Source organism: Rhinoraja longicauda, chromosome 15 (assembly GCF_053455715.1).
Source record: "Rhinoraja longicauda isolate Sanriku21f chromosome 15, sRhiLon1.1, whole genome shotgun sequence".
Classification (NCBI taxonomy): domain Eukaryota; kingdom Metazoa; phylum Chordata; class Chondrichthyes; order Rajiformes; family Arhynchobatidae; genus Rhinoraja; species Rhinoraja longicauda.
The window spans coordinates 2,511,420-2,532,720 of NC_135967.1; the positions used below are offsets into that span (position 1 = coordinate 2,511,420).

The 21,301-nt window shown below is 46.3% G+C and overlaps 1 protein-coding gene across 2 annotated transcripts in view; it reads right to left on the minus strand.

Annotated features, from left to right (window-relative positions):
- Window positions 1-1,466: 1,466 nt before the first annotated feature.
- The window catches only part of LOC144600318 (cytokine receptor common subunit gamma-like), a 47,080-nt gene continuing 27,245 nt past the window's right edge, over window positions 1,467-21,301 (minus strand). Inside the window, exons 6-7 of one of the 2 annotated variants that reach the window (XM_078411886.1) lie at window positions 15,702-15,792; window positions 1,467-2,470 (exon numbers count right to left, since the gene is read on the minus strand). In XM_078411886.1, coding sequence (XP_078268012.1) covers window positions 2,455-2,470; window positions 15,702-15,792 — 107 coding nt within the window. In that variant the 3' untranslated portion in view covers window positions 1,467-2,454. The remainder of the gene's footprint in view (window positions 2,471-15,701; window positions 15,793-21,301) is intronic. The other variant, XM_078411887.1, reaches the window with a different exon arrangement.

The following is a 21,301-nucleotide window of genomic DNA, read 5'->3' on the forward strand; positions in this document are numbered from 1 at the left end:
TCCACCTTCTGTTCAAAGTGGGAAGCAATTCCCTCTGGAAGGCGACTCTGGACTGTCAAAGCAGCCACAGCCAGACATAAAAACAGCTTTTTCCCACGAGCAGTAGCTCTACTCAATAACCAAAAGTCTGTAGTCTCTTTTTGCTCTGGTTTATTTCACTCACACGCTTAAACTGTAATGTGGTATTCGTAATGTTTTATGCTTTATTCTTAATCGTTTACTGCATGTTCGTGTTGTTACTTGCGAGCGGAGCACCAAGGCACATTCCTTGTATGTGTACATACTTGGCCAATAAACTTATTCATTCATTCATTCATTCATTCGAGTATAGAATGCGTTGTGCCCACCAGGAAGGGAGGCACCATTGCCAGCGATACTGCCCAAACTCATTTAATGCCCATTATAGCGTGTAAGCCCTGCCAATAAACAAAGGGTGTTTGTGTGGTTACTACAGCTCTGTAGCTTGGCCTAGAATTCACTCTTTATCCAGTAACCTCCGGACTACTGATGACAACCCAATCAAAGTCTAGCCCTCTTCATCGTTATACCAGTAACAAAACATCGCACCACAGTTGCATGGTTGGTGATGGTCATTTATCATGGAACTCTTGTGCTCCTATAATAATGGAAGAAAGTATGTAACTTGCCGTTGCTGCCATCTACTGGTGAAGTCGGTTTTGCTTGCAGCAATATCACCCCTGCACGTAATGAGGATTATGTGTGGAAAAGAGGTTTAACATAACAACGGCTCAATATCATTGAGTAAACTGAGGAGCTGAGGAGATGTCAGAGAGATTCTGAATGAAGGGCTCAGGGAAGAAGGACTGAGAGAGGAGGGGTTTAGTGGAAAGGGAGTCTGAAGGGGGATAAAGGCTAATCAGAGGAGTCAAGAAAGAGAGTTTGAGTAAAGTGATATGTGTGTCCACTGTTACATGTGTGGGTGCATTGTGTGTGTGTGTGTGTATGTGTGTGGATCCACATGTGTTTGTGTGGGTCCACTATGTGCGTGTGCATGTCTACAGTGCATTCAGAAAGTATTCAGACTCTTTCACTTTCTCCACATTTTGTTACGTTACAGCCTTATTTTAAAATGGTCAGGCAGTATCTCTGGAGAAAAGGAATAGGTGACGTTTCGGATCAAGACCCTTCTTCAGACTGAGAGTCAGGGGAAAGGGAAACAAGAGATATAGATGGAGACTGACCTGCTCACCCCTAAGGGAGAGGTGGTGGTAAGATGCTTTTAGTGATTTGTAGCACTCATTTTGAAAGGGTCCAGCTTGCAGTTCCAAAACCCCGACCTTTAAGATGATGAAATTCATTTCACAATTTTGGTTCAAAGTTATGAAACTGATAGATATTTATGTGATAAACATTAGATCAGAAACCAAACTGAGGATATGGCAAAATGAGAAATGCTGTGTACTCAAAAAAGTCTTTAATATGAAAGAAAACTAACAGAAAACATCAACAGCAACAAAATAAAAGCAAAGTATTTGATTTATTGTAATTTCATTACATGTTAATTGCTATGTTAATGTATCTTGTGTTTAGTTTCTAGTTTAGTTTAGTTTAGAGATACAGCACGGAAACAAGCTCTTCGGCCCACCGGGTCCACGCCGCCCAGCGACCCCCCACATTAACACTATCCTACACACAATAGGGACGATTTTTACATTTACACCATGTCAATTAAGGTCTCTGAGAAACGATCTCGGAGAAAACCCACTCAGTCACGGGGAGAACGTGCAAACTCCGTACAGACAGCACCCGTAGTCAGGATCGAACCTGGGTCTCTGGCACTGAAAGGCAGCAACTCTACCGCTGCGCCAGTCTAATGGCCTGGACAAAATCTTTCATGACATACCTTCCTGAGGTATGCACTAGGGCCACACCATAGTTTGAGAAAGGTCCAGTTTAGTCTAGTTTTAGTTGAGTTTAGTTTATTGTCACGTGTACAGTGAAAAGTTTTTGTTGCGTGCTAACCAGTCAGCGGAAAGACAATATATGATTATAATCGAGCCATTTACTGCACCCACGTTCTTTTGTTTTTGAAACTGGCGTTACTGGTTACGAGAGGATATTGTCCACTTTATGTAAATACTTGGATAAAATCGGTGAAAGGTGCTGGACAATCACTGTGGAAACTTCCATTGTTAATTGCCTGTAGAGCAGAGATGCCAGCAAGCATTGTCGAGCAGACAGCAATGTGAGGATGTTCTGTGCAGACATAGTCTTCAAGCAAGCATCATTGTGTTTGGGAAAGTAATGAAAGTCGTCGTGAGGGGCAGTGATGCCATCTTTGTTTTTCAGGTTGCAAGTTCACAGTGAATCAACGACCCTCTGAAAATTAAACTCAAGAGCAGAGAAATTGTTGTTCCTTAATGTAGGCATCCACTTTCCTTTGGGCACTTGAAGAGATGCACATGGTGGACTATCCTCAGCCAGGAGACTATTTCACTTCATGCACTTCCTTTAAAAAATGACACACAATGGACTGAGTTAACAACAAAGAAACAATGGCATGGACTTCATCTCCAGATAGCTCATTACTCCCATATTCTGTCTGTCAGTTTCTTTAGTTTAATTTAGTTTAGTTTTGAGATGCAGCGTGAAAACAGGCCCTTCGGCCCACCTAGTCCGCGCCGACCCGAGATCCCCACATGTTAACAACATCCTCCACACACGAGGGACAATTTTACATTCATACCAAGCCGATTAACCTACAAACCTGCACGTCTTTGGAATGTGGGAGGAAACCGAAGATCTTGGAGAAAACCCACGCGGTCAAGGAGAGAACAAACAAACTTCGTACCCATAGTCAGGATTGAATCCGGGTCTCAGGCTAAGGCACCAACTCTACCGCTGTGCCACCATGTTGCCCTATTCTTAAAAGGAACAGTTTGGATTAACCCCAATCCTTAGGTGATCCTGCTGGCTCGAAGGGCCGAATGGCCTCCTCCTGCACCTATTGTCTATTGTCTACCCTTACTGTAAGGAGGTCTCACACCATGCCAAGGAGGTCTCTCTCTCACCCTAAGCAACAATCATACCCCTAGACCAATGAGCCAATTCTTCTTTAAATTTGCTTATAATCTCTTACAGTTTTCAATTCAAAATGGTCTTGGTGATTCTTGAGTTGGTTTTTGATTCCAGAATCTGCATTTGCAAGTTTATAATTTCAACAGGGACTGCATGAACACAGGACACCTCTTTCAGGGAGAGTAGTGGGATGAACATGTTTTATCTTCCGTTTGATTTTTACCATTCAGAAGGAATCACAATGGCCTGGACAAAATCTTTCGTGACGTACCTACCTGAGGTATGCACTAGGGCCAAACCATAGTTTGAGAAAGGTCTAGTTTAGTTTACTTTTAGCTGAGTTTAGTTTATTGTCACGTGTATCGAGGTACAGTGAAAAGCTTTTGTTGCGTGCTAAGCAGTCGGCAGAAAGACAATATATGATTACAATCGAGCCATTTACAGACACATGATAAGGGAATAACATTCACACAGGCTGGCCATGAGAGATTATCAGGCTGGAAGTTGATTGATATTAGTTAGAAGTATCCCAAATATTTTTTGAATTAGGAATGTCACCAGGACCACAAGTTTCTACTTTCTCTAAACATTAGCAATAACGGAGATGTAAGTATAAAAAGGATAAGCCCAATCAATTATCCATTACTCTTCTGGAATTAACGAATAAGGATGAATATGAATTTATAGCGACTCATGTGGATAGAGGATGAAAATAGATACAACTATTCACTGTGACAATCCTTGACCGGGCAAGTAGAAAGGACAAGCCCTAATGAATCATAGTCATAGCATCAAAGAGCTGTACAGCACGAAAACAGGGCCTTCAGTCCACCTTGTCCGTGCCGACCAGTTTGGCATGTTTGGCCCATTTGCCTGCCTTTGGCCCACATCCCTCTAAACTAGGGTTGCCAACTATCTCACTCCCAAATAAGGGACAAGTTGACATCACCCAGCCAGCGGCCACGTGCTCCCGCTCCACCAATGGCGGCCACCCGGGCCGGGAGGCGGGTTGCTACGCAACCTCCTTTAGGCGGCACCTGGCCCTCTGGACCTAGACTGTTCGGACCTACACTAACCGGACCCACAGTGGGCCTCCGGACCTACACTGTCCGGACCTACACTGTCCTGACTTACACTGTCCGGACCTGCACTATCCGGACCTACGCTGTCCTGACTTACACTGTCCAGACCTACACTGTCCGGACCTACACTGTCCGGACCTACACTGTCCGGACCTACACTGTCCCGACTTACATTGTCCGGACCTACACTGTCCAGACCTACACTGCATCGTGACACCCAACCTTTGTATTCAATACCCTTCCCAATGAAGATATGGGTCAAACGCCTTCTTCACCACACTGTCCACCTGACTCGTCAGTTTTGGAGAACTATACATCTTTACTCTGGCATCCCTGTTCTGCAACACTCTCCAGGGCTCCACCATTTACTGCGTAAGTCCTGCCTTAGTGTGACATACCAAAGTGTAACACCTCACACTTTTTAGAGTTCAATTCCACTTGCCATTCCCTGTGCCACCTTCCCAAATGATCCATGTCTTACTGTAGGAAAATAACTGCAGATGCCGGTTCAAATTGAAGGTGGACACAAAATGATGGAGTAACTCAACGGGTCAGGCAGCATCTCAGGAGAGAAGGAATGGGTGACGTTTCGGGTTGAGAACCTTCTTCGGGTCTCGACCCGAAACGTCACCAATTCCTTCTCTCCTGAGATGCTGCCTGACCCGCTGAGTTACTCCAGCATTTTGTGTCTACCTGTGGACCTTACTATAAAATTCCTCATTGCCTACTGTATATCACTGATTTTGGTGTCATCTTCAAACTTACTGACAACGTTAGCTACATTGTCATCCAAGTCATTAATGTATACACCAAACAGCAGTTGGCCCAGCACTGACTCCTGTGACACTGCTCTGGGTCACAGGTGATCAGGAAAACCACCCCCCACAACTCCCCTTTGCCTCCTTCTTCCAAACCAACATTCAATCCAATTGGCCTTGGATTCCATGCAATCTAACCTTCTGTACACACCTCATCAAAGGCCCTGCTAAAGTCCATATAGACAACATCCACTGCACCGCCTCCATCAATCCTTTAGTGACTTTTTCAAAAAACTCTGTCAAATTATAAGTATAAAAAGTATAAAAAAATAAAAAGTATAAAAAATAAAGTGGGTGAGCTTGAGGCTCAGTTAGTCATGGGCAAGTATGATGTTGTGGGAATCACAGAGACATGGCTACAAGAGGACCAGGGCTGGGAACTGAATATTCAGGGGTATACGACCTATCGAAAAGACAGACAGGTGGGCAGAGGGGGTGGGGTCGCTCTGTTGGTGAGGAATGATATTCACTCCCTTGCAAGGGGTGACATAGAATCAGGAGATGTAGAATCAGTATGGATAGAAATAAGGAATTGTAAGGGTAAAAAGACCCTAATGGGAGTTATCTACAGGCCCCCAAACAGTAGCCTCAACATAGGGTGCAAGTTGAATCAGGAGTTAAAATTGGCATGTCGCAAATGTAATGCTACGGTGGTTATGGGAGATTTCAACATGCAGGTAGACTGCGAAAATCAGGTTGGTAATGGACCCTAGGAAAGAGAGTTTGTGGAGTGCCTCCGAGATGGATTCTTAGAACAGCTTGTACTGGAGCCTACTAGGGAGAAGGCAATTCTGGATTTAGTGTTGTGTAATGAACCTAATCTGATAAGGGGACTCGAGGTAAAAGAGCCATTAGGATGCAGTGATCACAATATGATAAGTTTTACTCTGCAAATTAAGAGGGAGAAGGGAAAATCGGAAGTGTCAGTGGCTGATGCTGCGGGAGCGGCTGCGACAAGTCTCCGGAGGCTCCGGCGCGGGCTGCGTGGATGTCGGAAGCCTGCAGGCCCCTGGGTGGGGGCCGACATCGGGAGCACCGGCAGTGGCAGAGGCAGCGTGTTCGCCCGCCCCGAATCGCGGGGCTTGGGTCGGCCCGCCTTAGACCTTTCACCGCCCGGCGTGGCCTGGAGTAGGCCGTGGACCTTTCACCGCCCAGCGGGCGCTCCAATGTCGGGAGCCCCGACGTGGCAAGTTCAACAGCCTAACCGCGGGAGAAGACGGCAGGGGAAGAGAAAAGACATTGTGGCCTTCCATCACAGTGAGGAGGGACTGGAGGAGACTCACTGTGATGGATGTTTCTTTTGTTTGGTGTTAGTGTATGATTGTATTTGTTATTGCATTTTTATTGATTATTCTTATTGGTCTTAGTGTTTCAACTGCGGGTAATGTTTCATTTCACTACACATTTATGTGTATGTGACAAATAAACGACTATTGACTATTGACTATTGATTACAGTATAGCAAAGGGGATTATAGAGGCATGGGGCAGGAGCTGGCCAGAATTGACTGGAAGGAAGCCCTAGCAGGGAAGACGGTGGAACAGCAATGGCAGGTATTCCTGGGAATAATGCAGAAGTTGCAGGATCAATTTATCCCAAAGAGGAGGAAAGATTCTAAGGGGAGTAAGAGGCACCCGTGGCTGAGAAGGGAAGTCAAGGACAGCATAAAAATAAAAGATAAGTATAACATAGCAAAGAAGAGTGGGAAGCCAGAGGATTGGGACTCTTTTAAAGAGCAACAGAAGATGACTAAGAAGGCAATACGGGGAGAAAAGATGAGGTACGAGGGTAAACTAGCCAATAATATAAAGGAGGATAGTAAAAGCTTCTTTAGGTATGTGAAGAGGAAAAAAATAGTTAAGGCAAATGTGGGTCCCTTGAAGACAAAAGCAGGGGAATTTATTATGGGGAACAAAGAAATGGCAGACGAGTTGCTTTGGATCTGTCTTCACTGAGGAAGATACAAACAACCTCCCAGATGTTCTAGTGGCCAGAGATCCTAGGGTGACGGAGGAACTAAAGGAAATTCACATTAGGAAATTCACAGGAAATGGTGTTGGGTAGACTGATGGGACCGAAGGCTGATAAATCCCCAGGGCCTGATGGTCTGCATCCCAGGGTACTTAAGGAAGTGGTTCTAGAAATCGTAGACGCATTGGTGATCATTTTCCAATGTTCTATAGATTCAAGGTCAGTTCCTGTGGATTGGAGGGTAGCTAATGTTATCCCACCTTTTAAGAAAGGAGGGAATGAGAAAACAGGAAATTATAGACTAGTTAGTCTGACATCGGTGGTGGGGAAGATGCTGGAGTCAATTATAAATGACCAATTTGTGGAGCATTTGGATAGTAGTAACAGGATCGTTCCGAGTCAGCACGGATTTCCGAAGGGGAAATCATGCTTGACTAATCTTCTGGAATTTTTTGAGGATGTAACTAGGAAAATGGACTGGGGAGAGCCAGTGGATGTGGTGTACCTTGACTTTCAGAAAGCCTTCGACAAGGTCCCACATAGGAGATTAGTGGGTAAAATTAGAGCACAGGGTATTGGGGGTAGGGTACTGACATGGATAGAAAACTGATAGAAAAGTGTGAACTATGAGGAAGATGCTATGAGGTTGCAGGGTGACTTGGACAGGTTGTGTGAGTGGGCAGATGCATGGCGGATGCAGTTTAATGTGGATAAATGTGAGGTTATCCACTTTGGTGGCAAGAACAGGAAGGCAGGTTATTATCTGAATGGTGTCAAGTTAGGAAAAGGGGATCTTACAACGAGATCTGGATGTCCTAGTTCACCAGTCACTGAAATGAAGCATACAGGTACAGCAGGCAGTGAAGAAAGCCAATGGAATGTTGGCCTTCATAACAAGGGGAGTTGAGTATAGGAGCAAAGAGGTCCTTCTGCAGTTGTACAGGGCCCTAGTGAGACCACACCTGGAGTACTGTGTGCAGTTCTGTTCTCCAAACTTGAGGAAGGACATTCTTGCTATTGAAGGAGTGCAGCGTAGGTTTACTAGGTTAATTCCCGGAATGGCGGGACTGTCATATGTTGAAAGACTGGAGCGACTGGGCTTGTATACTCTGGAATTTAGAAGGATGAGAGGGGATCTTATTGAAACATATAAGATTATTAAGGGATTGGACATGTTAGAGGCAGGAAACATGTTCCTGGTGTTGGGGGAGTCCAGAACCAGGGGCCACAGTTTATGAATAAGGGGTAGGCCATTTAGAATGGAGATGAGAAAGAACCTTTTCACTCAGAGAGTTGTGAATCTGTGGAATTCTCTGCCTCAGAAGGCAGTGGAGGCCAATTTTCTGGATGTTTTCAAGAGAGAGCTAGATAGAGCTCTTAAGGATAGCAGAGTCAGTGGGTATGGGGAGAAGGCAGGAACGGGGTACTGATTGAGAATGATCAGCCATGTTCACAGTGAATGGCGGTGCTGGCTCGAAGGGCCGAATGGCCTCCTCATGCACCTATTGTCTATTGTCTATAAATTTGTGAGACACGATTCAGTCTGTGCCTGGTAAATTCTATCTGGTAGAACCTATATGGTAGAGTCTATATGGTAGTCTGCGGTAGTCTATATGGTAGTCTATATGGTAGTCTATATGGTAGAGTCTATATGGTAGTCTATGTGGTAGAGGCTATATGGTAGTCTATATGGTAGAGTCTATGGTAGAATCTATGTGGTAGTCTATATGGTAGAGCCTATGTGGTAGTCTATATGGCAGTGTCTATATGGTGGAGTCTATATGGTAGAGTATATATGGTAGAGTCTATACAGTAGTCTATATGGTGGATTCTATACGGTAGAGTCTATGTGGTAGTCTATATGGTAGAGTCTATATGGTTGCCCCTATATGGTAGAGTGCATGCGGTAGAGTCTATGTGGTAATATGGCAGAGCCTATTATCTAGAGCCTATATGACAGAGTATATGGTAGAGCCTATATGCTAGAGCCTATATGGTAGTCTATATGGTAGGGTTTATATGGTAGTATATATGGTAGTCTATATGGTAGTCTATATGGCAGTTTATATGGCAGAGTGTATATGGTAGAGCCTATGTGGTAGAGTCCGTGGTAAAGTCTATATGGTGGCGTCTATATGGTAGAGTCTATGTGGCAGAGTCTATACGATGGAGTCTATATGGTAGAATCTATATGGTGGAGTCTATACGACGGAGTCTATATGGTAGAATCTATATGGCAGTCTATATGGTAGTGTCTATACAGTAGAGTCCATATGGTAGAGGCTATATGGTGGTCTATGTGGTAGTTTATACGGAGGAGTCTATATGGTAGAGTCTATATGTTGGAGTCTATATGGTAGAGTCTATATGGTAGAGTCTATAAGGTAGAGTCTATATGGTGGAGTCTATGTGGTAGAGTCTATATGGTAAAGTCTATATGGTAGAGTCTATATGGTGGAGTCTATATGGTAGTCTATATGGTAGTCTGTATGGTAGTCTATATGGTAGAGTCTATATGGTAGAGTCTATATGGTGGAGTCCATGTGGTGGAGGCTATATTGCAGAGTATATCTCCCCGAATCCCTCCATCAACTATTCCACTACTGACATTACCCTCGCCAGCCTCACCAGGGTAGCACCCAGGCTGATACTTAGTGCCCTTCTTAAACTACAATACAACTTGCCACCTTCCACTCTTGTGGAGCTTGGCCTGTGGCTCAGGATGAAGCAAATATCTCTGCAAGGGCCTCCCTGGTTTTCTCCACAGCTTCCCACAAGGTCGGATGCTAAACTCGGCCAGGCCCTGGGGATTTATCCTCGTTAATAGAGTTTAAAATTCTGCCAATATCTCTGCTTTAGTAAATCATATCTGATTTAAGACATCGCAACTCCGAAGCCTCAAATCCTTAGCTCTCCCTATAGCTCACACCCTCTAGTCCTGGCAACATCCTCGTAAATCTTTTCTGAATCCTTTCCAGCTTGACAATATCTTTCCTATAACATGGTGCCCAGAACTGAACACAATATTCTAAATGCAGTCTTATTATTTATTCGTAATTGTTAACTGTATGTTTGTGTTGTCATTTGTGAGCGGAGCACCAAGGCACATTCCTTGTATATGCACATACTTGGCCAATAAACCTATTCATTCATTCATTCATTCATTCATTCATCTCATCCTTTATGGGCCATTCCTAACCCCACTCACTCTCTGAGAAATGCAACTAAAATATGCCGCTGGCCAGAAGAGAAAATCTGCTGTCATTGCGTGCAATCCTCAATGATGAATTTGCTTTACACAGGGGCAGCCATCAGCAGTTCTGTTCTGTAGCTCAATAACAGTGATGGCAATGCTTCGCGCTGGGTCAAAAGAACTTCTGCAAAACACTAAAATAAAACAGAAAACAGACACAAAATGCTGGAGTAACTCAGCGGGACAGGCAGCATCTCTGGAGAGAGGGAATGGGTGACGTTTCGGGTCGAGACCCTTCTTCAGACTGAGGGTCAGGGGAAAGTCAGACTGAAGAAGGGTCTTGTCCCGAAATGTCACCCATTCCTTCTCTCCGGAGATGCTGTCTGACCCACTGAGTTACTCCAGCTTTTTGTGTCTATCTTCGGTGTAAACCAGCATCTGCAGTTCCTTCCTATACAAAATAAAACAGAAATCGGACGGAGATCAATGCGAGTCTCCAGCATGTGTAAGGAACATACACCGTGCTCTTAGTAGGGACCCTCTGAAGGGAAATGTTTATCCTTCAACCAATGCTGACTAAACAGATGAGTGGTTGATTATTGTCACTGCTACACGGGATGTCTTGCTGTGCACAAGATTGTTGTTTAAAATGCTTGCCGTGATTATATTGCAAGTACATGTCAAATGAATGTGTTACATGCAATTTGCTTTCTGGCTTCCTGAAGCCAAGAGTGCTGATATAAACACAACTTCTTCTGTTCGTGATCTGTGTTTTTTTTCTTTGCCGATGTTGATGAAACTCTTGTGTATTTCCACAACTCTCTTCCTAACAGTACCTATCCTTGGCCTACTGGCTTTACCTCGCACGGAACGTTATTCCCTTATCATGTATCTATACACTGTAAAGGGCTCGATTGTAAAGGGCTGCAGGCCCGGACATTGCAGGCCCGGGGGCCGCAGTAAGCCTGGACAATGTAGGCCCGGATACTGTAGGCCGGGTGGCCGCTGTAGGCTCGGACTGTGTAGGCCTGGACACTGTAGGCCGGGTGGCCGCTGTAGGCCCGGACAGTGTAGGCCTAGACCCTGTAGGCCGGGTGGCCGCTGTAGGCCCAGACAGTGTAGGCCCGGAGGCCCGGGTACCGCCAAACGGAGGTTGCGTAACAACCTGCCTCCCGGCCCGGGCAGCTGCCATTGGTGGAGCAGGAGCACGTGACCGCTGGCTGGGTGAGGTGACGTGGCCACTGGCTGGGTGAGATCACGTGGAGCGCTGGGCGGTGACGTCGCCCTTTGTCTGTTATTTGGGAGTGAGAAAGTTGGTAACCCCATGGTGAGGCCATATTTAGGGTATTGTGTTCACTTCTGGGCCCCATGTTATAGGAAAGATGTTGTCAAGTAGGAAAGGGCACAGAAGATTTGCAAGGATGTTGCCAGGACTAGAGGATCTGAGCTGTCGGAAGCAGTTAAGTAAACATAGAAAATAGGTACAGGAGGAGGCCATTTAGCCCATTGAACCAGCACCTCCATTTAATATGATCATGGCTGATCATCCAAAATCAGTACCCTGTTCCTGCTTTCTCCCCATGTCCCTTGATTCCATTAGCCCTAAGAGCTATACCTAATTCTCTCTTGAATATATCCCATAGAGTAGGCTGGGACTCTATTCCTTGGAGTGCAGGAGGATGAGGGGTGATCTTATAGAGGTGCATAAAATCATGAGCGGAATAGATCGGGTAGATGCACAGAGTCTCTTGCCCAGAGTAGGTGTATCAAGGACCAGAGGACAGGGGTTTAAGATGAAGGGGAAAAGATTTAATAGTAATCCGAGGGAAGGTCGTGTCTGACTAACTGAAGGTCGTGTCTGACTAACTTGAAGGTCATGTCTGACTAACTTGATTGAATTTTTTGAAGGGGTGACCAAGGAGGTAGATGGGGGTAGTGCAGTGGATGTGGTATACATGGATTTCAGTAAGGCTTTTGACAAGGTCCCACACAGGAGACTAGTCAAGAAGGTAAGAGCCCATGGGATCCAGGGCACCTTGGCAAAATGGATAAAAAAACTGGCTTAGTGACAGAAGGCAGAGGGTGATGGTAGAAGGGTGCTTCTGTGATTGGAGGCTGGTGTCCAGTGGGGTGCCGCAGGGATCGGTGTTGGGTCCCTTACTGTTTGTAATCTACATAAATGATCTGGATGTCAACGTACAGGGCATGATCAGCAAGTTTGCAGATGACACAAAGGTAGGGGGGCTGGTGAATAGCGAGGAAGGGATCTGCAAGCTGCAGGAAGATATAGATGAGATGGTCAGATGGGCGGAGCAGTGGCAGATGGAAATTAATCCTGAAAAGTGCGAGGTGATGCACTTTGGCAGAAATAACTTGGAGAGGGAGTACACCATGAATGGAAGGACCCTAGGGAAGACAGGGGTACAGAGGGACCTTGGAGTACAGGTACACAAGTCCTTGAAGGCAGCAGGACAGGTGGACAGGGTGGTTAAAAAGGCATATGGGTTACTGGCCTTCATTAGCCGGGGCATCGAATATAAAAGTAGGGGGGTAATGATGGAATTGTACAGAACACTGGTGAGGCCACAGCTGGAGTATTGTGTACAGTTCTGGTCACCACATTATAGAAAGGATGTGATAGCTTTAGAGAGGGTGCAGAGGAGATTCACCAGGATGCTGCCAGGGATGAAGGGCCTCGGCTATGAGGAGAGACTGAGCAGACTGGGGTTGTTTTCCCTGGAGCAGAGAAGGCTGAGAGGGGACATGATCGAGGTGTACAAGATCATGAGGGGCATGGATAAGGTAGATGGCGGGGAACTTCTTCCACTGGTGGAAGGTTCAACAACGAGGGGACATAGATACAGGGTAAGGGGAGGGAGGTTTCGGGGGGATGTGAGAAATAACTTTTTCACCCAGAGGGTGGTTGGAGTCTGGAACTCACTGCCTGGGGTGGTGGTGGAGGCGGGAACACTCACAACGTTTAAGAGGCATTTGGATGGGCACTTGAAATGCTACAACATTCAGGGCTACGGTCCAAATGCGGGAATATGGGATTAAAATTAGACTGTGTTGGTAACGGGCGGCGCGGACACGATGGGCCGAAGGGCCTCTTTCTGTGCTGTAGGACTCTATGACTCTATGACTCTAACTTTTCACACAGAGGGTGGTGGGTGTATGGAACAAGCTGCCAGAGGAGGTAGTTGAGGCTGGGACTATCCCATCGATTAAGAAACAGTTGGACAGGTACATGGGTAGGACAGGAGGGTTATGGACCAAGTGCAGGCAAGTGGGACTAGGGTAGCTGGGACATTGTTGGCCGGTGTGCATGAGTTGGGCCGAGGGCCTATTTCCACACTGTATCACTCTTTGCCTCTATGGCTCTATGTAGAGCCTATCGAGTGCAGGGTCTGCATTTGAGTATAAAAGGAACGGGCTTCATTCTCCAAAAGCATATTCTGTTCTGCTTTACCATTTTATACACTTACACCAATGTTATTTTCTAAATGGTCTCTAATGCTCCTGGTTTTGCGGAACTTTTTAGGAGTTTTCGGAATATACAAGTGATTCTCTCTTTTGAAGTGCATCTGGAGTGTGGGTATCATCACGTGTCAGGTGCGGTGGACGGATTATGAGCTGTTCTGTGATTAATGCAATTCCTTCCAGCTTCACTAAAATGTTAGGCAACGGTCGATGTGCTCTGCTTTCAGAAAAGTACACAGAGTGCTGGAGTAACTCAGCGGGTCAGGCAGCATCTGTGGAGAACATGGACACAGAGTGCTGGAGTAGCTCAGCGGGTCAGGCAGTATCTGTGGAGAACATGGATAGGTGACGTTTCGCAGAGTGCTGGAGTAACTCAGTGGGTCAGGCAGCATCTCTGGAGAACATGGACACAGAGTGCTGGAGTAGCTCAGCGGGTCAGGCAGTATCTGTGGAGAACATGGATAGGTGACGTTTCACAGAGTGCTGGAGTAACTCAGCGGGTCAGGCAGCATCTTTGGAGAACATGGATAGGTGACGTTTCAGGTCACGAACCTTCTTCAAACTGATTGTAGAAGGGAAAAGAAAGCTGGAACGGGGGGAGGCAAGACAAAGCATGCCAGGTAGTCGGCCGAGACAGGTGAGGGTTTTTTTTTAAACTGCACATGGTTGGAACAAAAGCCAGAGATAAGAGCCTACAGTGTCTGGGCCTACAGCAGCCCCCGGGCCTACAGTTTCTGGGCCTACAGTGCCCCCCGGGCCTACAGTGTCTGGGCCTACAGTGTCCGGGCCTACAGTGTCTGGGCCTACAGCAGCCCCCGGGCCTACAGTGTCTGGGCCTACAGTGTCTGAGCCTGCAGTGTCCGGGCCTACAGCACCCCCCGGGCCTAATACGGGACAGTTGGCAACCTTAGAGAAGGCCCAGGTCAGAAGGTCAACGAGGGAATGGGAAGGGGAGTTAAAATGGTTAGTATCTGGTAGATCCAGTAGGCCTTGGCGGACCGAGCATATGTGTACAGTGAAACGGGAGAGAGATTTTTTTTACTGCAGTATGTTGGAACAAAGGCTAGAGATAAGAACAGGAGGTTGATGCTAGGTCTCACTGATGTAACTCTGATGTAACTCCTTCTGCAACTCCCTGGTCAACTTATCCCTTCCTACCGAAACCCCCTCCTCCCCAGGTACTTTCCCCTGCAACCGCAGGAGATGTAACTCCTGTCCCTATAGCTCCTCCCTCGCCTCCATCAATGGACCCAAACAGTCTTTCCAGGTGAGGCAAAGGTTCATGTGCACCTCCTCTAACCTCATCTACCGCATCCGATGTTCAGGATGAGGCCCTTGTATTCACTGGAATTTAGGATGAGGGGGGATCTTATAGAAACGTATAAAATTATAAAAGGACTGGGCAAGCTAGATGCAGGAAAAATGTTCCCAATGTTGGGGGAGTCCAGAACCAGGGGCTACCGTCTAAGAATAAAGGGAAGGCCATTTAAAACTGAGGTGAGAAAAAACTTTTTCACCCAGAGAGTTGTGAATTTGTGGAATTATCTGCCACAGAAGGCAGTGGAGGCCAATTCACTGGATGAATTTAAAAGAGAGTTATATAGAGCTCTAGGGGCTAGTGGAATCAAGGGATATGGGGAGAAGGCAGGCACGGGTTACTGATTGTGGATGATCAGCCATGATCACAATGAATGGCGGTGCTCGCTCGAAGGTCTGAATGGCCTCCTCCTGCATCTATTTTCTATGTTTCTATGCCTCCTGTACATCGGCGAGACCAAGTGTAGATGAGATGCTGTTTGTTAAGCTTGCATTGTCGCCTTGTTATAAGAATGGGCGTGGGATGGAGAATTGAATGCCCACTCTCACTCTGGCCCACCTGTCTGCAGCTCCATACAAACCAAGCACAGCCTAATGTGTTGGGATACTTTTCTGTCCGACAAAGCCTGAGTTGCTTTGAAGCAAAAGGAATTAAGACAATGTTTCTGACATTCATGATCATTGGGCAAAACAATTTGTTAGTTTAAGGAGTCACCTATATTAGTTTAGGGGACGCAATAATACTAGTTTATTGCGTCACCTATAAAACCATAACATTAAATTAAATTAACTTGTACCCACTTTTTACAGATTCGGTATATTATGAATAAACCCAAAGCAGGCACAGTAGTAGCAAGTAATCCCAATGGACTGAAACTTCTTTGCTTATTTCCTGAAAAACAAAACAGTTATCTGAAGATGGGTCTCGACCCGAAACGTCACCCATTCCTTCTCTCCAGAGATGCTGCCTGACCCGCTGAGGTACTCCAGCATTTTGTGTCTACCTTCTATTTAAACCAGCATCTGCAGTTCTTTCCTGCACAAAACAATTATCCATCCTTTCTACCTTTTCGCCTTTCAGTTTCTCCCTCAATCTCCCTGAATTGATGAGACATGTTGCCAGTCCTTCTTTGTCACTGGGTTTCAGTCTGGGAAGTCTATATCGAGCACTGCCTTGGGAGAGCTTACACTAGAAAGACTGCGGGCCATTTAAGAAGGTGGCTTATTTAGGTGGAGGTTTATTATTGTCACGTGTGCCAAGGTGCAGTGAAAAGCACACTATCCAAACCTAGAAACATAGAAAAATAGGAGTAGGCCATTTGGCCCTTCGAGCCAGCACTGCCATTCATTATGATCATGGCTGATCATCCAAAACCAGTACCCCGTTTCTGCTTTCTCCCCAAACCCCTTGATTCCTTTAGCCCTAAGAGCTAAATCTAACTCTCTCTTGAAAACATCGAGTGAATTGGCCTCCACTGTCTTCCCTGACAGAGAATTCCACAGATTCACAACTCTCTGGATGAAGAACTTTTTCCTCATCTCAGTCCTAAATGGCCTGCCCCTTATTCTTAAAATGTAACACCTGGTTCTGGACACCCCCAACATCGAGAACATTTTTCCTGCTTCTAGCTTGTCCAATCCCATGAGAATGTTATATCTATATACTAAAACTCTTGTTTGTTTGTTTGTTTGTTCCTGAACTACAGCCAAAACGGTATACGATAGCGCAACAATTTTAGGCCCACCTTGCTCACCGTTGTCCCTTTGGTGCTAATGGAAGAAGTTTCATTGAAATCAGTGTTATATATTTAAAGTTATTCACATCTTAAAGTTTAAATCTATCTACTAGGGAGGGTGGGAGGGAGAGGAGGGAGGATAAGGGGGGTTGAGGGGGATGGAGTGGGAGTGGGGGAGAAGGGGGGGGAGGGAAAGGGGGGAGTGGAAGGGGAAGGGGAGGGGAGAGTGGGGGGTGGAGGGAGGGGGAGTGGGAGGGGGAGGGGAGGGGGAAGGGGGAGGGAGGGGGATGGAGGGCGGGGGAGGGGAGGAGGGGAGGGGATGAGGGGGATGGGGGGAGGAGGGGGGAGGGGGATGGAGGGCGGGGAGGGGAGGGGGGAAGTAGATGGTGCTGCACCAATGCAGGAGAGGTTTGGGCCCAACGGGTCCACTTGGTCTAGTGTTTCTATAAGATCCCCGCTCGTCCTAAATTCCAGTGAATACAAGCCCAGTTGACCCATTCTTTCATTATATGTCAGTCCTGCCATCCGGGGAATTAACCTGGTGAACCTACGCTGCACTCCCTCAATGGCAATAATGTCCTTCCTCAAATTAGGAATTATACCATACAGAGATGTAATCAAGACAAGCTCAACTACAATAGATAGCGCATAGGAGAAGTTATAGAGTGCAAAATATGAGTTCTACAGGCAAAATCCAATGTCCAGGACCAAGATGAGAACGTTTTTTTTCACACAGAGTGGTGAATCTGTGGAATTCTCTGCCACAGAGGGTAGTTGAGGCCAGTTCATGAGCTATATTTAAGAGGGAGTTAGATGTGGCCCTTGTGGCTAAAGGGATCAGGGGGTATGGAGAGAAGGCAGGTACAGGATACTGAGTTGGATGATCATATTGAATGGCGGTGCAGGCTCGAAGGGCCGAATGGCCTACTCCTGCACCTATTTTCTATGTTTCTATGTTTCTATGTTTCCTTAATGGGGTAGAGTGAATCAAACAGTACCCCAGCTAATGACAGTGAGTCAGACAGTCCCCTAGGTTCTGGGGATGAATCAGACCATACCCTAGCTCACCATCACCTTCTCAAGGATGATAAAGAATAGACAATAAATGCTGGCTTTACCACTGACGCCCAGATCTTGAAAATGGATTTAAAAGAATAGAAAGTCAAGTCAGGTCAAGTCAAGTTAGACACAAAATGCTGGAGCAACTCAGCGAGACAGGCAGCATCTCGGGAGAGAAGGAATGGGTGACATTTCGGGTTGAGACAACTTCTTCAGACTGATGTCAGGGGAGGGGGCGGGACAAAGATAGGATGTAGTCGGAGACAGTAAGACCAGTGGGAGAACTGGGAGGGGGGAGGGAATAGAGAGGGAAAGCAAGAGCTATCTGAAGTTAGAGAAGTCGATGTTCATATCGCTGGGGTGCAAACTACCCAAGCGAAATATGAGGCGCTGTTCTTCCAATTTGTGCTGGGCCTCACTCTGACAATAGAGGAGGCCCAGGACAGAAAGGTCATAGAAACATAGAAAATAGGTGCAGGAGGAGGCCATTCGGCCCTTCGAGCCAGCACCGCCATTCATTGTGATCGTGGCTGATCGTCCCCAATCAGTAACCCGTGCCTGCCTTCTCCCCATATCCCTTGATTCCACTAGTCCCTAGAGCTCTATCTAACTCTCTCTTAAATCCATCCAGTGATTTGGCCTCCACTGCCTTCTGTGGCAGAAAATTCCACAAATTCACAACTCTCTGGGTGAAAACTTTTTTTCTCACCTCAGTTTTAAATGGCCTCCCCTTTATTCTAAGACTGTGGCCCCTGGTTCTGGACTCGCCCACATTGGGAAGATTTTTCCTGCATCTAGCTTGTCCAGTCCTTTTATAATTTTATATGTTTCTATAAGATCCCCTCTCATCCTTCTAAACTCCAGTGAATACAAGCCTAGTCTTTTCAATCTTTCCTCATATGACAGTCCCTCCATCCCGGGGATCAATCTCGTGAACCTATGATCAGATTGGGAATGGGAGGGGGAGTTGAAGTGCTGAGCCACCGGGAGATCAGGTAGGTTGAGACGGACTGAGCGGAGGTGTTCAGCGAAACGATCGCCGAGCCTGCGCTTGGTCTCGCCGATGTAGAGAAATTGGTTTTTTTCCTACTCAAGTCAAGTCAAGTCAAGGTTATTGTCAAATTCACAAGTACGGGTGAAAGGGGGGTGAGGTGTGGAGGGATTCAGATACAATGAAAATCTTGCTGGCAGCATCACCACCAGCACATACTGTAGACTCAGACTATATATCTGATCTATAGCACAGAGATAAGTTGTACATAAAACACACATAAAATTCTGCAAGACAGCAAAAAGAAAAAAAGTCCGTGCAAGAAAGAAAATTGGTGCATAGCACACTTATGGAAAACAAGTCCACTGCAGTGCAGGAGATGACCCGGAAATGCTTTGTGGTCGAGGTAGGATTTGGGTTGTGTGGTTGTAGGAAAGTAGCTGTTCCTCCTCGAGTTTAGTTTGGTTTTGTTTAGTCTCTAGATACAGCGCGGAAACAGGCCCTACGGCCCAACAAGTCCATACCGACCAGCGATCCCTACACACACACACATACATACACACACACATACAGCGCGGAAACAGGCCCTACGGCCCACCAAGTCCATACCGACCAGCGATCCCTACACACACATACACACTAGGGACAACTTTACATTGCACCAAGCCAATCAAGAAATGCAGGAGAAGACGGACAGACTCTTACAAGCTGCAACAAAACCTGGTCTTACACCCAATACAGCAAAGACACAGGTGATGAGGATCCACTCCAAAACCAGCAACCCTATCCTCACGCACAGCACTGTCCTGGAGCAGGTAGAAACATTCATATACCCAGGCAGTGTTGTGGACACCACCGGAGGGGCAGATGCAGACATAAAAAGTAGAATCAATAAGGCTAGGGTGGTGCTTAACATGTTCAGGAAGATCTGGAGCTCAAAATACATCTCAATCAACACCAAAATACGCATCTTTAACTCAAATGTGAAGCAGGTAATGCTGTGTGGAGCAGAGACATGGAGAACAACAAAACACACAACAAACAGGCTGCCAACATTCATTAACACCTGCCTCAGGAGAATACTAAACATCTGGAGGAGATGTGGACCTGTGGAAAAGAACAAGCCACGATCCCATTGACTTACAAATTCGAAAGAGAAAATGGAGTTGGATTGGACACCCCCTCAGAAAACCTGCCACAAACATCACCCGGCAAGCCCTGAAATGGAACCCCCAAGGAAAAAGGAAAAGAGGTGGCCCCAGGAACAGCTGGAGAAGAGGGGTCCAGGCAGAAATGTCTGGGAGTGGGCTCAACTGGGCGGATCTCGAAAGAACGGCCAACGACCGAGTGAGGTGGAGGACATTTGTCAATGGCCTATGCTCCCTAGAGGAGCCAAGGGCTTAAGAAGAAGAAGAAGAAGAAGAAGCCAATTAACCTACAAACCTGTACGTCTTTGGAGTGTGGGAGGAAATCTGAAGATCTCGGAGAAAACCCACACAGATCACGGGGAGAACGTAAAAACTCCATACAGATAGCATCCATAGTCAGGGTCGAACCCGGGTCTCTGGCGCTGCAAGGCAGCAGCTCTTGTTCAGTTCTTGAGCTGGTATTTCAGCTAAAGACTGCCCATCAGGCAATCCAAGTGCTGCTTTGTCCACACCCAAACACTTGCACTTTCAGAACAAGGAGCAATGGGCACATCACCAGGCCGCCCATTCTCCACAGTTTTCAGTTCCCTCTCACCCTGGCTGAGAAGTGCTGAGACATTGCAGCTGTGATCTTTCAGGCCAGGTTAGATCAGAATAGTGCGATATGCAATAATCTCAAAATGAGCCTATTCTGCAGATGTTCTATCTCACCACAGCTGTAACGTCTGCTTCCTTCTGACTAAAGGGACCCTACCTGAGTTGGGGCCTAACTGGTGCAATGAACTTAGCTCTGGCAAGTGCCCTTAAATTTAGTTTAAAGATACAGCGCGGAAACAGGCCCTTTCGGCCCACCGGGTCCGCGCCGACCAGCGATCCCCGCACATTAACACTATCCTATACCCACTAGGGACAATTTTTACATTTACCAAACCAATTAACCTACAGACCTGTACGGCTTTGGAGTGTGGGAGGAAAACGATGATCTCGGAGAAAACCCACGCAGGTCACGGGGAGAACGTACAAACTCCGTACAGACAGCACCCGTAGTCGGGATAGAACCCGGGTCTCTGGCACTGCATTTGCTGTAAGGCAGTAACTCTACCAAAGTAATTTATACCAAACTAATTAACCTACAATTAACCTGAAGCATCATGAGAGGCCCTTCCCCATGAAAGGATAATTCTTAACGCCCATTTCCAAGTGGTAGTCTCGTAAGGATGACAATTTACAGCAGATACTCAACATGCCTTTGCAGATGCAAGGGAAATTCAAGGTGTTTGTTTTTGTCCTTACACTAATTTGGCAGCTTGGTAGTAATCACGAATCAGCCCGATCTCTTCCATGGAATTGCTCTTAGAATGGGAATGTGATCACACATTTACATTATTTAAGCTAAGAAGCATTTTAGGCATACATATCACTGGATTTTTATTATCCCATTAAAATCAATCTTCTCCATATAATTGG